This window comes from Anticarsia gemmatalis, chromosome 8 (assembly GCF_050436995.1).
Source record: "Anticarsia gemmatalis isolate Benzon Research Colony breed Stoneville strain chromosome 8, ilAntGemm2 primary, whole genome shotgun sequence".
Classification (NCBI taxonomy): domain Eukaryota; kingdom Metazoa; phylum Arthropoda; class Insecta; order Lepidoptera; family Erebidae; genus Anticarsia; species Anticarsia gemmatalis.
This window is the reverse complement of record NC_134752.1, coordinates 11,746,131-11,761,932: the sequence shown is the minus strand read 5'-3', so window position 1 is coordinate 11,761,932 and position 15,802 is coordinate 11,746,131. Positions and strand designations below refer to the sequence as shown.

The following is a 15,802-nucleotide window of genomic DNA, read 5'->3' as shown; positions in this document are numbered from 1 at the left end:
CTAAAATAAAATTGCTCCCATTTTAAACCGATTTTCATTACGATAATGAATACCTACTTAGTAATATGGGTTGTAAGAGTCACAAGCAATTTATCCAAGTTGACCTTTAACAAGGATCAAACCTTTTATCCTAAAAGTAATTTATTTCACTTTTCTCTCATCCCATGTATACTTACAAGCGAAAATATTTAAACACTCACCTTTCTAAAGTTATTATAAAACAGCCATGTATTTTAATATTTTTTTTATTAATTTTCATGTCAAGATTTTACATCTGGGTATGGTATTTCGTACCTTTTCCGTCGAACCTAAAGCGCTAGAAGCGCCCAAATCTTCCTACCATAGCTTTCTTAAGCTAAAGTCTAATTCGCGCTTCTGTAGGAAAAAACGCCGCTAGAAGCGCCAATAACTTTGAACAAAAAACTATATAAACTATTATGATGACAATGATCTATCTAACTGACTTCGGCAACCATTAACAAGTTGCTTACTATACCTAATAATATATTTCCACATAAGAGTACTAAGTTTGAATGTAAAGATATTTTTTCTCGTGACTGTAGGTGTACCTTTACGAAGATTAAAGCGAGCGTTTAAAATGAATACGTAGTTCTCCATTTCTAGTTGGCACCACATTCAGGCTCAGAGGTACACTCGAGTATAAAGTGTTGGGCGTTAATCCTTACATTGTACGTCCTTGTACTGTACCTACGTTTTATTTCAACGCTTAATGGATTTTCAGCATAATTTCATGTAATGTAGTGACGATGTTTTTTGTTCTTTAGTTCGTGAACCTTTTTATTTCTATACAGTGTTGTAATCTTTTTATTATGTTTTTGTGAATAATATATTGCTGTTAGCTTAAAGTTTTATAATTTTTTACTATTTTCAATTGAGTGCTTTTAGCATACTTTAAGTTTTTTTAGACTAATTTAGTTTGTCATGGTCAATTTCGGATATAAATGCTTTGAAACATCTTTATCTGATTTACGGTCTATAATAGTATTTTCTAGCAATTATAACCTTACCTACATCAAATATACATATAATCAAGTAGCTTCTTATCATAGCACCCTAAATTCCTCAGAAATGTATTTCTTGTAATTTGGTGTCATTGTCAAAGGTTTTCTTTAACCCATTAATGTCCCACTAAAGGACAATGGACTCCTCCCATACGAGAGGGACAGGTTAGGCCTTAAGTCCACCACGCTGGCCAAGTGCGAAGTGTCAAAGGTTAGATGAAATAAAAGCACAGCATTGTTCTTAAAATTGTATTAACTAATCTATAATTACTGTTTTTTCTCGGAGTCTTCCTTGAGTAGCTGGAAGATGTATGAGAAGTCCTTCTGTCCGTAGCCGCGGGACTGTACGATGCGGTAGATCTGCGTGCACACGGCGCCCAGCGGGATGGGGGAGCGGATCGCTAGGGCAAGACCACTGGCGAGTTCCAAGTCCTGTGAAGAAGAAAAAATATACATAAGGTATTATATTTTCTCAGTCTTTCGGTTCGAATAGATTGAGAATTTGTAGAATTTTGCAATAGCAGATCATCAAACTCCTGAGTGCAAGAAGAAGGTTAGTACTTTATTTATCAGTATTTTGGGATGAATGATAGTTATAAATGTTTGCAATAGGCGATTAACGGTAACGATTTCGAATCCCGTGTTGAGCATAATACCAATATGTTTTTCATATAACTTTGTTCGAATATTGTCGAAAATAGCCCAGAATTATTTGCCGAGCATAGCATAAACATAATCGCGCCCAATATGAACTCTACCACACACGCGTAACACCCCCAGGTAAAACGAGCGTAGTTTTGTAAATGAAGATAACAATTGATAACAAACGATGCCTTATAACAATTTCTAATAATAAATTGTTCCCTACACAATGTAAATAGCATCATTTCATAAGTAGCAGGTAAATATTGACGTACCTTAACAATAAGTTCATTCTTGAATCCATTCTCGTAGTTTCTGCTGGAAGGCGCGGTTGGGACCAGGCCGGGGACGGGGCAGTACACCTCGGTGGACCATGAGCGTGCTGATGAGTTGTTCAACACGTCCAGGAGCACCTTGGGGTCCAGACCAGCCCTGGAAAAGAAGAGGAGAACGTTAGGTGAGTCTAATACAGTAGTTCGTACATTTTGTATAGAAATCTAATCAGCGCAGCGCCTCTAACGCATGTCTTTGGAACTATTTTGGCAGTAAATTTTAAATACGACCGTATCAAGTGTAGAGAATCGAGGTACAGGGGTGAGTTTTTTAATACCATTTTTGAAGAAATGCGCGTACTCTACTGGTTGGAATGAAGGCCCGGAGGATCAGACATTTTTCACATGAAAATTTATTAACGTGAACGTAATTGCAGACAAAAGTTCATATATTATAATCGAAAACAACATCAAACGTAACCATATTATAAGTACTCGTGTAAGAAAACTATAAACACTGTAAGTTAAAAAAACAATGTTTTCAGTAATAGTTTTACAAACAACAAACACATATTACGCAACTAACATTACTGTTTTTATCTCAAAAGATAAAATATTTGAAAAACAGCAGTACATTAGTTTATTTATCAAAGATTATGTTGTTGACTACATTACCGATTACGTACGAACGTGACACATCACTATGTAGCTGTAAATGTTTATCAGTTAATATACTTTAATTATGTATGACTTAAGACATTAGTATTCTTTTAATTAACTGTTTGAGTAATTTAACTTATTACAAGGCGTTAACATTTCTTAAGAAAAATCCATACAGTTTTCTAAATATTGTGATGTTTGTTAACCTACAATTTACACGTTTTTGACATGAAATAGATCAGCGGGCTTATCACGTATCTCAGTTGACAGCTAGTGTACGTCAAATTGATGGTCACTATTCAGTACATTGCTGCTTTGACGTAGCGTGTTAATCACTCTATTCTAAGAGAGAAAACAATGTACAGCATAGTGGCTTTCAAGTAAATGTCAGTTGAGATACGTGATAGCCCCCCAGACTGTATTTAATTTATTTTGCACCTTCGTTACACATCTTTATCTTATATGCATAATGCAAACCGGTGTACGTGCGCCTTTTAACACCAAAACGGCTAAACCAATTTGGACAGATAATATTGCAGAATAGTCTCGAAAGAAGTAGCCAAAGTCCAAATATTGCCTTTCTTTCAATAAAACATTCTAGTTACGGCAAGAAAAAGGGTCCGTTTCCACGAAAGCGGACCTCGGCACAGCGAGGTAGCGTACCAGGAATTGACCAATCAGTGCTCGAAATCTCCACTCCGAATCAGTGAAAACAAGTTCGTCAATCGATTCGCAATCCACTACACCTCGCTGTAACGAGCTCAGCAAGACAAAAATGCACCCTAAGATAGTCTTATTTAAAATACTAGCTAGCTTAATTTTCCCGAGGTAAAAAGTAGCCTATGTCCTTTCTCGGGTATCAAAATATCTCCATACCAAATTTCATGCAAATTGGTTCAGTAGTTTAGGCGTGATTGAGTAACAGACAGACAGAGTTACTTTCCCATTGATAATATTAGTATGGATGTGGATTATATGTTATAATACATATTATGTACTTACTTAATACCCATATTCATACACTCAGCGGTGGCCATGCCGGTGATGCCCATCAACATGTTGTTAGCCAGCTTGGCGACCTGACCGGAGCCGATGTCTCCGCAGTGGAACTGTTTGGCTCCCATCGCCTTGAGCAGAGGGAGGGACCTGTCGAAGTCCTCCTTGCGACCGCCTGCCATGAAGGCCAGAGTGGCGTTCTGTGCGCCCATTACACCTAGAACACAATACACAATACAATGAAATGTTTGATTTAGTTCGCAATTTACCACATTTTTTGTTTATAAAACGGTGTTTGTGCCTTCTTAATGATAAGCACTAGTTTCTGGTTTCAATAAAAACCCTAACGTAAAAACGGCTTTGGGAGTGGGTTAAGTTGGTGCTTTCGTGGAACCACAACTACGTAATTGATAATTGGGCTACGTTCAATTCAAATGTTATAGATTATTATTACGGACTTTTAGTCTAATCACATTTTTTTTTTATTTTCTTTATAAGCTAGAAATAGTTTAAATGAATCAAAGATGGGCTATACGCATTTTCAATTTAATATTGCATGTATCGCAACATCTCAGAACAGTCTAAAAGTGTATAAAAAGACCTGCATTGTGTTTACACAACTTAATATCCTTCATTGAATTTTCATATTTCAAAACTAATCATTAATTTTCTTTAAACGTGTGCAAAAACAAAATCAGCTGACTTATTTACTAGTTATATCACGATCGTTAATAACGGTGTTATCTTCTGATAACCTTCCCAGGGGTGCCACTATCAAGATGTTCACGTTGCTAGGTATCCATTGTTATCTAATCTTACGTCTTGTATCGTAAATCGTTTTAAAATGTCACCTAAAATAAATATTATGTCAGTTTTAAATGTGCTCTTTTATGATATTTTTTTTTTCAGTTTATCATAATGACTTTTAGATGTGATCATTGCCATTAAATTAAAGTGCTACTATTAAAATACCACGTTTTACACGGGTAGATGGGATGGGCTACAGTTAGGTTTAGGGTACATTGCAATCTCCTATTCGTGTAATATCTTGCTGTTTAGACAAATAAATTAAATATGTTAATGGCCATTACAAGCTCATAAATAATTGTGAATGTGTGAATTGCGAATCAAACAAAGACTGGCTTCGAAGTTCTTTAAAAGTGAACCAGGTTTTTGAAAACTAAAAATTATTAACTGTATTTTAGTTTAAAACAATGAAAAATGTTTTCAAAATAATGCTACAACCACGAAACGCATAATACAATTTTGCTATTGACAGTGACCATGCAACATGACCTTTTACAAATCACAGAACAAGGAATAAACAGTAAACTGCATGAACCGAACCATAGGTTTCAATAACATTGAGATAAACATTTATTATGATGCAACAATATTCGATTAATATAATAAAATCACGTATATCGATAACAGTAAGTAATATTAATTTATCGAATGATTATGAGGTATAATGTGGGTGTTCACGTGAATGATAACCTAGATTTAAAATTATAGGTAATGTAGATTAAGGCTTGGCTTCACACCTAACTACCACAGATTATCACCAGGGATTTTAACAGTTCTTTTTATACATTTATTGTCACTTTATCTTTATCTGGTATTTGAACTGAGCGTCTCCGTGCTTCGGAGGGCACGTTAAAAGTCAGTCCCGGTTGTTGTCTACTAAGATAACAGTCGTTAAGCCACGTCAAAGGCCTCTCGGGCGGCTTGAACAACTTTGACACTAGGTTGACCACTAACCATACGACAAACAAACAAACAAACTTTATCTTGCAATTAGGTTAACAGACACTTACTAATAAAATGTCAAACTGACCATAGCTCTTCAGTGTTTTATCTTACTAATGAACGTTTAGTAATATAATTAAATTTTTATTTTTATTTTTTTATTTTTATTTATATCTGATTAGTTGTACATTATTTTGTCACTTTTACTTAGTTTTGAAACTTTATATGAGTGAGAATGACAAACACTAACTAATAGGAGATTTAGCACGTTTCTCTACATTCTGTACTATTGGATGTCAAAAATTTGACACTTAAAATGTAGCTACACCTGCTAGAGGCGCCGATCAGATTTTCATATTTTTTTTCGATACCTCCCTCTTACATTACGTTTTTAGTAAGACAAATAAATTATTAAACTTAAATTAAAAATTATTAAATCACCGGATGATTTGCACTTTTAATACATTATGTCACAATTTTTTTCATAATTTGACGTCGTGGAGTTCAATCTTTATCTCCGGAATAACTCTATAGGTCACTTATACAATAATTCACTGAATCATCGCGATAGAGCCGATACAAAGTAAGTGGGATCGTCAGCTGGACGTAACAATCGGGAATACGTCACAACAAAAATCTTAAAATCTAAACCTTTGCTTACTGAAAATCTGATGGATGAAGAAAGGCATGTTAAATTGTGGGTTCCGAGTATCATTTTCAAAGATTCAGATTCTTTGGCAGTCGTTACGAGAAGTCAGAAGCCTGAAATTCTGACAACCAGTCATACCCGCAGGTATCGTGTTACTACCCAGGTAACTGGGTTGTGGAGGACAACATAGTTGGAAGAAAGGCTAGGCTGATTAATTTGGTGCTTAAATTCTAAATCAGTTTTCTTGTGTAGTAGTTTTGTTTCAAAATATATGAATTATAACGATAATGTTTACCTCCAGAGACAGGTGCGTCAGCGAAGCCCTTGCCGCTTTCCAGGGCGACGGGCAGAATCTGTCGTGGCACATTGGGGTCCACTGTACTGGAGTCAATAAGCAGAGCTCCTTTGCGGGACTAGAAAGCAAAAAAATTACATACATATCGCATGCGTAAAGTGTGTATGTGGTAGTGAATATTGCTAGTCTCGGGGTCTTTAGTTTAACTCTCGGATCGGATTGAGTGCTATACGACTTTTCTAATTAATTTGAATCTTTTCAATAGTAACCTGAAGTTGGTAACGTGCAATTAGCTCGCCCACTATTACATGAGACTAACACTGTAAATGGCAAAACACGGATGTATCTGCTTATACCTTTGGGCATAACAGGCGTGATGTTATGAGTTTTCATCATTACTTCAAAAGCCTTAATTGCAGCTTATTATAACTGAAGTCTAAACCTTAACAAGTATTTTCTTTATACCAAGTAAAATCTTTCTCGATATTTTTCAGACAGTACGTAATACGCAGAGAATAGAACAAAGGCTAACTTGTTGGTATTCTCATCACGTCTTGATGTATGCACTGTGCATCGCTACTCTCTCACGATGAAGTTATTCGACCTCTGATACTTTTGTACTTCTTTTATGTACTGAACTAGAGGCTAACAATGGGTTTTACGATTACCTATACAAATAGGTTTCATATTCGTATATTATTATAACCGCGTTTGTCTGCATGATATTGCATTATTGTATTAAGTATATTGTGTTCACGTAATTTCATATTCAGTTTTGCAATTATGAAATGCTGCAATTTTGCAAACGAGTTGGTAGAGAAATGTACTAAAGGGCGAAGGTGTTGCCCTAATATTTTGTAAAAAAATCTATTCATAATAATACTAGAACCAACAAAGGCCCATATCAATTTACGACAAAATTTAATTTCTTCTGTCAATACGAAATAGAAAGAAACTAATGACAATTACTTAACTCCATTGAAAAAGGCGTATGTATGCATATTGCATAATGTACTTACATGAGCAACAACACCATCCTTGCCAAGGTAAGCATCAAGAACGACTTTGTTGCTTGGCAGGATGGAGACGACCACGTCGGCGCCGTCGACGGCCTCAGCGATAGACTTGGTGGAGGTGACGCCATTCTTGGCGGCCTCGTTCAGCGCCTCCGTGGAAGGATCGTAGCCACGGACTGTGAAACCCTGGAATAAAGGTAAGCATTGTTGAGCTTCAATATAACGGTAGTTACCACACGCATTGGTTTGTAGTGAATACTTAGGTGCAGCGCAGACGACAGACTATCCGTAACGCACTTTTTAGTCTGTGAAAATAGAACCTATGCAATTTTATGCAGTAACGCACACAACGCGCAAAAAGTCCGGCGCGTAACTCATAAGGAACATTTTACCGTAGGATATCTTTCGAAACTAGCAGAATCTAGTTTTTCATATCGACACAGCCGCTTCTACATATATTACGTACGCTACCGACTGAATTTTTCAGCAATAATTCAAATATTGATCTTTAAGATAGCCGAGGAAAAATCTGTATTTATATAAGAATTATCTTCGTATTCACGTTTTGCGACGGAACAGATTTGTGGTAGTAAAACCTCAATTTCTCTATATTGGCGTAGATAAATAGTAAATCAAAGCAAGTAATTGCTAGTAAATAAAACTATCAAGCCTTATTTACATATGGTTTCAGATTGAAACGTAACACTCCATTAGTCTAAAGCCAGTGAAAATTTTCCTAGAATTAATAAATACACGCTCAAATCATATTGGAATATTTACTGGGTTTCCAATTCTTGGTATTTACATTCACAATAAAGGTAAACACTGTGTGTGAAATATAATTTATTATACATATTGAGGAATATGTACATAGTTAAATGCTCCGAGGATATTCAAAGAACACGTGTATTTTGTATGTATATCTTAGTTGACAACAAGGGTACGACAAATTGATGGTTACTATTCAGTACATTGCTGCTTTGACGTAGCGTGGTAATCACTATAATCAAAGGGAGAAAACAATCTACAGCATAGTAGCTTTAAAATGGTTGCCAACTGAGGTACGTGCTGACCCCCCGAGTATCTCGGTTGACAACTAGTGTACGTCAATTTGAAAACCACTGTGCATTACATTCCAGCTTTTACTCGACATTGTTCACCATCCTTTAAGAAAAGAAACAATGCACAGAATAGTGGCCACGAAACGTTTTCTACTGAGATACACAATAGCCTAAAATTACGTCTAGAAAACTTTCTTGCATTTACAAAAATGTAAAACGAATACTAGTTGCGTTTAAGAATTTTAAACAAATATTGCGGGCACTAATGAAAACCCTTGTAATTTAAAATATCCAATATAAAACTCAATAAGTAATATACTCAGGTCAATAACCTCTGCGACTCAAAGGGAACTTGTTGTAATTATAAGGACCAGTTATCAAAATATAAAGGGCATTGACTCTGTATCGGTTTTTTTTTCTATTTTGAGAGTCCCGTGAAGTATTTAGCCAACTCTGAAATTGAAATACTCATTTCTAATGAAATGCAACGTAAGGAGTTAGTAGAGAGAAAGAGAGAAAGTTCGTTATTTTACCGTCCATACAACACTTGAAAATCATAGTAAAATGTATCTTTTCCTTATTCTATTAGGTACTTGCTATTTAAAACGACGTGAATGAAACAAACAGAAACGCAGTAAATCCTTAAAAACAAACGAGTGATCAGTTGTAATCGGATTACAACCGGTCTCGTACAATCTGACACGAAATTCAGGTGAACGAGAACAGGCTAACACGATTTGTGATAAAAAATAAAAGACCAATCGAGGTCCTAAATCCCTTTCAGAATTAACTGGGCGTGACCTTAAATCGAAGTTGTTGAGAACCCCTCACCCTTAAAATGTTTTACGTAAAAAGCTTCCATCTGCATAACTTAACATAATCTCTGAATCAACTGAAAGGATTTTAATTTTAAATTACTGTAATGTACCATTAACCGCTGGCTGGTGCTGTGAAATTTCGTATCTTTTTTATTTCTACACTTACTTATTGGAAATTCGCTTTATGAGCGTTCGTTTTATTAAGAATTTCAGCAATTTGCTTAATGCGCGCAGGCGGTGTCTCGCGTTCAGATCATTTTATTCTGTCTGTGATTGGAAGGCATGAAATAACGCTCTGATTTGCTCATTACATGAAGTATCTACAAGAAAACGTAAAAAGCTTTTATACCTCGTTATTATTTTTATGCTATAGCTAAGAGTTTGTTCTTAGCAATACTGCTAGGTTAGCGTTTAGACGTAAATTACTGACGTAAAGTTTTCGCATTCGATTCAAAATATTAAAGCGATGCTTTAACCATGTATTGGTAGTTATTTTTATGTTGAACAGTAACTGATTATTTCAACAATAACTTATTACAGAAGTAGTTAAAAGATCAATAATAACGTAACATTTGTACAAAATTAATAAAATGCCACGTGAATGTAAAACAAATGCCACACCAATAGCAAGGCCGTGTGATCTTTTGCGCGTTGGTCCGCTAGCAACTTGTCAAGCAATCGGTCAAGTTCAATGTCAAATTGACTAGAACAAATATTTATCGTTGTCTTTAGCTAGTGTGGGCAAGATAACAATATTAAAGTTTTACTGCACGTGTCATTATCACGTTAATTAATCAATTTTATCTTAAGTAATTAATGTTACGTAATGAAGGTGTGCCTGAAGTAAAAGTGAAATTAACTAACTTAAAATGAAATGATAAATAAGGTTTGGTATTACCAAACCTTATTTATCATTTCATTTTAAAAATAACAACTCCCGCACTAAGAATTGCTCTTGTGTCGCGGGGACTTTTACAAACAACGGACACAATGCACAATCAGGCCCGAAACAATTATTAGTGGATCGCTCCAAACTCACTCAACACTCCAAACAATAGCTCCGTGTGGGAATCGAACCCACGACTTCCCGACACAGTGGTATCGGCGTGGCGACCTAATCCACTGCGCCACGGAGGCAGCCTATTTTGATTAAAATTGGTCAGAATAGGTTTCTTCTACATTTTTGTCAAGTCGTTATTAGTATCTTATAAGTCAGTCAGATGCTATAATATATCATACCAAAATCAATTTTTGCACTTAGAATATAATTTCTGAGTGCAAAAATTTTTTGAATTTAAGATTTGTTCAATACACTTTCAAAAAACGATACAATTTCTCTATTCATATTTGACGCGAAGTGCATAATTATTAAATTAAAAGTAATCATGACTGATTCTTGTTGTCAAGTTAATGTTAACTTTTGTCAAATCATTTAACATAAGCCCCGGTCAATATAATTATGATTAAAACTAATTTACATTCTGAAGCATAATGATGAATAGCAGGTGTGAACGGTAATACCTCGGCCACATAAATTCACATAATATTATTTATTTTAGTATTATGTATTATACATACTAAACACCAATTTAAAAGTAAAAGTAAGTTCAAGGTTACTAAGAATCATGACACCAGTCTCTTCATAATTTTGAATGATACGAGGTGGACCTTTATTGTAAAGTTGTATTAGCCCATTTATTTTTAGCAATAGTTTATCGTATCAAATTTATTCTCCTTAGTTTTACCTGCTTAGACACAAAAGAAAATACTCACGTAATTTTCTAAGATCTTTGAACGATAACTGTCGTTAATATTTTACTCAATTTCAGTCAATGCATTATTTAATTTCGCTGCGGTCTTGGACAATCAGTCGACAATAAATACATGGTAATGAACAATTGCGTAATTGATCACGTTTTTAATACACACCTCCGAAAAATACCACGTTTCTACGATGATTGTTATAAATTGAAATAATTATATTTAATTTTATTTCGTTAAATGATTGAAGAGATTAAAGCCAATTAGTATTAACTAGTAAAGCAATATTCTTCTGTCAAGTAGGTAGTGATTTGAATATGACCCATTTGCAAAATTATTTTATAAATAACTATTATATACCTAAGTAGCTGATACTGAAAACTTAATAATATCGAATAACGTACGTAGGTATAATATAAAAGTGTAATTATCATATTTGTCAAATATTTACATATTCAAAGCAATTTATTTTTATTCATTCTAATTAAATTTATTCTTACAATATTCAACTTTTAACTGTGACAAATCCAAAGGTCGCAAAAAGTAGCTTTTAGATTTCTAAAGGGACTTATAGCCTTATAGGACATCAAAACCTACCTTACTCTCTAACGAAACCTACCTTTTTAGCTAAGTTAGCGGCCATAAACCCGCCCATATTCCCAAGACCGAGGAAGGCGACATTTTTATCAGCACTGGAGCTGTACTTCCTCGCAACTGTCAAAAAGCACTGAGTACCACGAGACGCCATTTTGTGTTTGTGTGCACGTTTGTCCCCTGCGCTAGCGCAACGCAACTGAAACGGGCGTGGGTCGCCGTTGACAGTGGTCCCTTATCAGTACTCTTATCGACATATGGAAATAATGATAATGTAATTATGAACATATGATTGTGGGGCTGTGACGTCATACTTGTTGCTTTTTAATTTTGTTGAGATCGATGGATGTTCTTGTTGTTTTTGGGACACTTGCTCAAACTGAACTTGCTTGCTGTAAGATATGCACTAAATAATATCACAATACAAATTGTCGATGACGTAGTTGCTATGATGATCACTGCGCGTGAGTGTTGTGGGTTTAATTCCCACGTAGGTCATAATATATTTGTTTGTTCCAAAAATTGGCCTAGTCTCATTGTATGTTTCTATCCTTTGATTCTATGTTTATCATATTTCCCGCGACACAAGACTAGTATTTTATGCCTGTGATGCTTTTAGTCAGTATAAAGTTTAATAAAAGTATAATAAAGTTTATCTCACTTGTCCCATTACCACTGAAGTATTATTGGAAATTGTTCCCATGGGACAAGTGACACAATTTTTTTTTACTATTACCACTTGGGGACTATCGAGACTATAATTAAAATCCAGGGTAGAGTTAAATACTGAGCAACCGGAGAAATATACCACGTGGAAAACCCAAACAAAACTGGAACTTTAAACGTAACTGTAACAAAATCTCATAACTTTCTCCTAAGCGGATGTCAAACCCAACAAGAAATATTTTATTACCAATTTATTTTCCATACAAAACATACATAATAATATGTTAAGATAATCGTTCTCGTATCGTACGATTTGATAACACCATTGAGCGTCGCTCGCTGAACGCCGGCCGGCGAACTAAAAATATTTACTCCAATATAATATTTGAAGCAAGGTCAAACTAAAACAGGGATGACACTATCCCGAAAATTGTATCATTCGCCCATGATGACGTCATTATCCTGATCCCGGGTATCATAATAATATGTATTTGCGACTATGGATGAACAAAACTTACGGAAATTGTAGTAGTAATGATTTAAGAGTTCAAAAAGTACTTTTAAATGTATTGTTCCTTACACGTTTGCAGTGTTGATTATTACATGCTTACAATGAAGAAGAATGAAGGTGAAGAATGAGGTTACTAAGTTGCCACTACCCTAATATAAGATCCTTTTGTATATTACTTAGTAAGCAATAAATGATTTGAATTTGAATTTGAAATGTTAACTTTGAGACTTAATTAAAAACGAGTTTCAAGCTTATGAATAAGTTTCAGATAACTTATCAGCTAGATAAAGTGACATCAAATTTATATAAACTACTATCAAAATTATAGAAAAACTGGTGTGTTTATATGTTGCTTGACTCTAGGTGAGTGTCATCGGTCGAATAAACAACAATTTTGAATATCACATTTGGCTTCAAAAGTTATTACTTATTACGACTAAAACTAAAACAGAATTAACTAACATACCAAACTTTATCGCAATATAATATAAATTAATAGTATAGTATTCGGACAAACGAAATACGTAATAGTTACAATCCAAATACTGGGAAACAGGTATTAATTCGATGCAATCCGATTTCAATATGCGAACTATTATTGCTTACAGTGGATGTAATTAGAACATGTCACTCACACACTCATAATACGATTTAATCCTTTTAGAATATTGTGATCATAGCTCTATGCTATTATTTAACACTAAATACGTATATTTTGTTTGTATTATCGCAATAAACTTACTTCTTCGATAGACTGATGCTTTTATTCCACGAAGAGTCCTTAGCCCAAGAGTATCCCACCCGTGTTAAGATCTTCTAGGTAAAAGTAAAGTACCCAGGTAAGAGGTTAAATTATATTTATTTATTGTTTAAAGAAACACGGTGATTTTAAATCCTGAATAGAATAACACTTAACCGTAACAATGTGATATTGCTTTCTCAATTGGTGTGCGGTAGCCCTTAAAATAATTATGTTATGCACTCCGGCGCACACGGAAATTCTTGTATCTCACACTTTCTCTAGAACTCTATTTGTTGTTCTACAAATCTACATGATTATAGATATAGTATCTGTAATGTTATATTTCTAGATACGTACTCGTATTAAATAATTTAGGTCGGATTATAACTGCATGCAAAAAAAAAGTATGTATTATACGTAGGTACATAATAATATAACAATATGCTCAACGTCTTTCTTGGGGCCATTGATGACTACATTTCTTCTTATCCTTTACTATATTTTCAAATTTTATCGAATCCTAAATTTAATAGGTATCTACTTAGTACGGTACTCATACCTATTTAAGTAATTTTTATAAAAAAAATATAAAATGGATACAAGCAACCACATCTGTAGCCGCGTACAACAGCTTGTTAAATGCTAATATCGAAAAAACAAGAGTTATTTATAGTCAAGACACACCTCTCGACGACTGCTGACGTCATAGTTGAGCGAAAAATTATAATTCTCGTATCAAAACAGTTGGACGTTTTAAACTACTGTCGCCAAGCAAACGTTTTTATAATTAGAAAAAGGAGAGATCTGCAAAATCCTTAGATTCCTTTAAATATGCGAATGGTGCGAACCAGTATATACTATAATATAATTTAATATCAATAGCTCAGTAGGAAAATACATAAAAAAAAAACCGATCCTTAGACAATAAAACTACTAATACTTATACAGAAAAATAGTTAATTAGTCCTGATTTCTGATAATCAAGATCGTGTTAAAATTTGTAAATATTATTGAATGTTTTACAACTCTCTAATATACTTTTATTTAAGCTTCAATTGTTCTCAATTTAGACCATTTTATTTTTTTATTTGACAATAGATATCCACACAATCAATTGAGTTAAATCGATTCACATAACGTGATGTTTGGAAGGCGACAACGCTCTCTGATTGGTGTACGAGAGACACACCCGAAATGCGAACGCGCAAACATTCAAGTCGACCGGTTGAACAACATTTCGTTGCTTCATATAAGTGATTATAAGTTAAAGAGACATTATAAGAACCTGTATGCAGTTTTCAACAGGCTTGTCTTATAAGTACGTTGCTTTTGGCGGAGTTAATTAGGTTATTTTGGACACCGTACTCATTGAAAAGTGTAGAAAATTAGTCTGATAAAATAAAATTATTCCGACGTTTGTAATTTAGTGGTTAAAAACTCCATAATTGACTGAAAAGACTGTGTAATACGTGTAAAACAATGTAATTCTTAACAATTTTCCTCATCAAAACCAAACAGTACACGCACTTTAAATACAAAATACTGTTCCCATTAGCATACCTCAAAACAAAGTCTACAATTTACCTTTTTGACGAGATTTGCCGACATATAGCCGCCCATATTCCCAAGGCCGAGGAAGGCGACATTTTTATCAGCACTGGAGCTGTATTTCCTTGCAATATTTAGAAAACACTGTGAGCTTCTGGTAGCCATTTTGTATCTTTATTTAGACGTACGTTCGACACCGGCGCGCGCGCAGTACTGCTGAGCCGGCGTTGACGCCACGTGGGATTATACTCAGTATCATTATGTAATAATGGTAACTCTATTATGGTGGTTGTTACGACATTTTGATAATTTGATGTTTGTTTCATTCTGTACTTAGAGTTCATTGGTAGAGGTCAGTTGACGGGACTAGTGTTATTTGATGTTACAGGTGATCGGGAAACAGGTTTGGATTTATATTTATAAGTACAAAGGTTTTTAATATAAATAACTAATTACAAAGTAAAATGTGACCTGTGTCATATTGTTATGTAGAGTCGAAGAATATACCTACATAATATAAGTCTACCCATTACACAATTTATTTGATTCATGATTGCGTTTGTCTCATGTAAACAGGTTTTTATTCGCAAATATATTTTTGGAATCATTGTCACCCTATAATCTCATACTTTTAGCAATTATCAGCTTAGCGTATAACTGACCATTAAATAATCCCAAAATTATCTCTTTCTGATAAGCCAAAAACCACATCTACCAAAAATGTGCCCCCTAGAAATAAATATACCTATGTCAAAGCATCTTTTATGATTAGAACTTTAAGCCTTGGTAAGGACCAAGGC

The 15,802-nt window shown here is 34.5% G+C and overlaps 1 protein-coding gene across 2 annotated transcripts; it reads right to left on the bottom strand.

Moving 5' to 3' along the window:
- Positions 1-1,257: 1,257 nt before the first annotated feature.
- On the bottom strand, positions 1,258-15,222 carry LOC142975109 (putative 3-hydroxyisobutyrate dehydrogenase, mitochondrial). Of its 2 annotated transcripts, none has more exons than XM_076117796.1 (6): positions 15,039-15,222; positions 7,305-7,487; positions 6,286-6,403; positions 3,599-3,809; positions 1,940-2,096; positions 1,258-1,454 (listed from the first exon to the last, which is right to left on the bottom strand). In XM_076117796.1, the coding sequence occupies exons 1-6, from the start codon at positions 15,165-15,167 to the stop codon at positions 1,290-1,292; spliced, it is 963 nt and encodes a 320-aa protein (XP_075973911.1). In that variant the 5' UTR covers positions 15,168-15,222; the 3' UTR covers positions 1,258-1,289. The 2 variants fall into 2 exon arrangements, with proteins under 2 accessions (XP_075973911.1, XP_075973910.1); XM_076117795.1 differs by lacking the exon at positions 15,039-15,222 and adding an exon at positions 11,561-11,748.
- Positions 15,223-15,802: the final 580 nt, after the last annotated feature.

Excerpts from the sequence above, each read along its gene's own strand:
- LOC142975109 (XM_076117796.1), bottom strand. The coding sequence starts at position 15,167 with ATGGCTACCAGAAGCTCACAGTGTTTTCTAAATATTGCAAGGAAATAC. Across the intron at positions 7,488-15,038 it reads CGGCAAATCTCGTCAAAAAG|GGTTTCACAGTCCGTGGCTA; the intron begins GTAAATTGTAGA and ends CCTTTATTCCAG. Across the intron at positions 3,810-6,285 it reads TGACGCACCTGTCTCTGGAG|GTGTAATGGGCGCACAGAAC; the intron begins GTAAACATTATC and ends ATTGTGTTCTAG.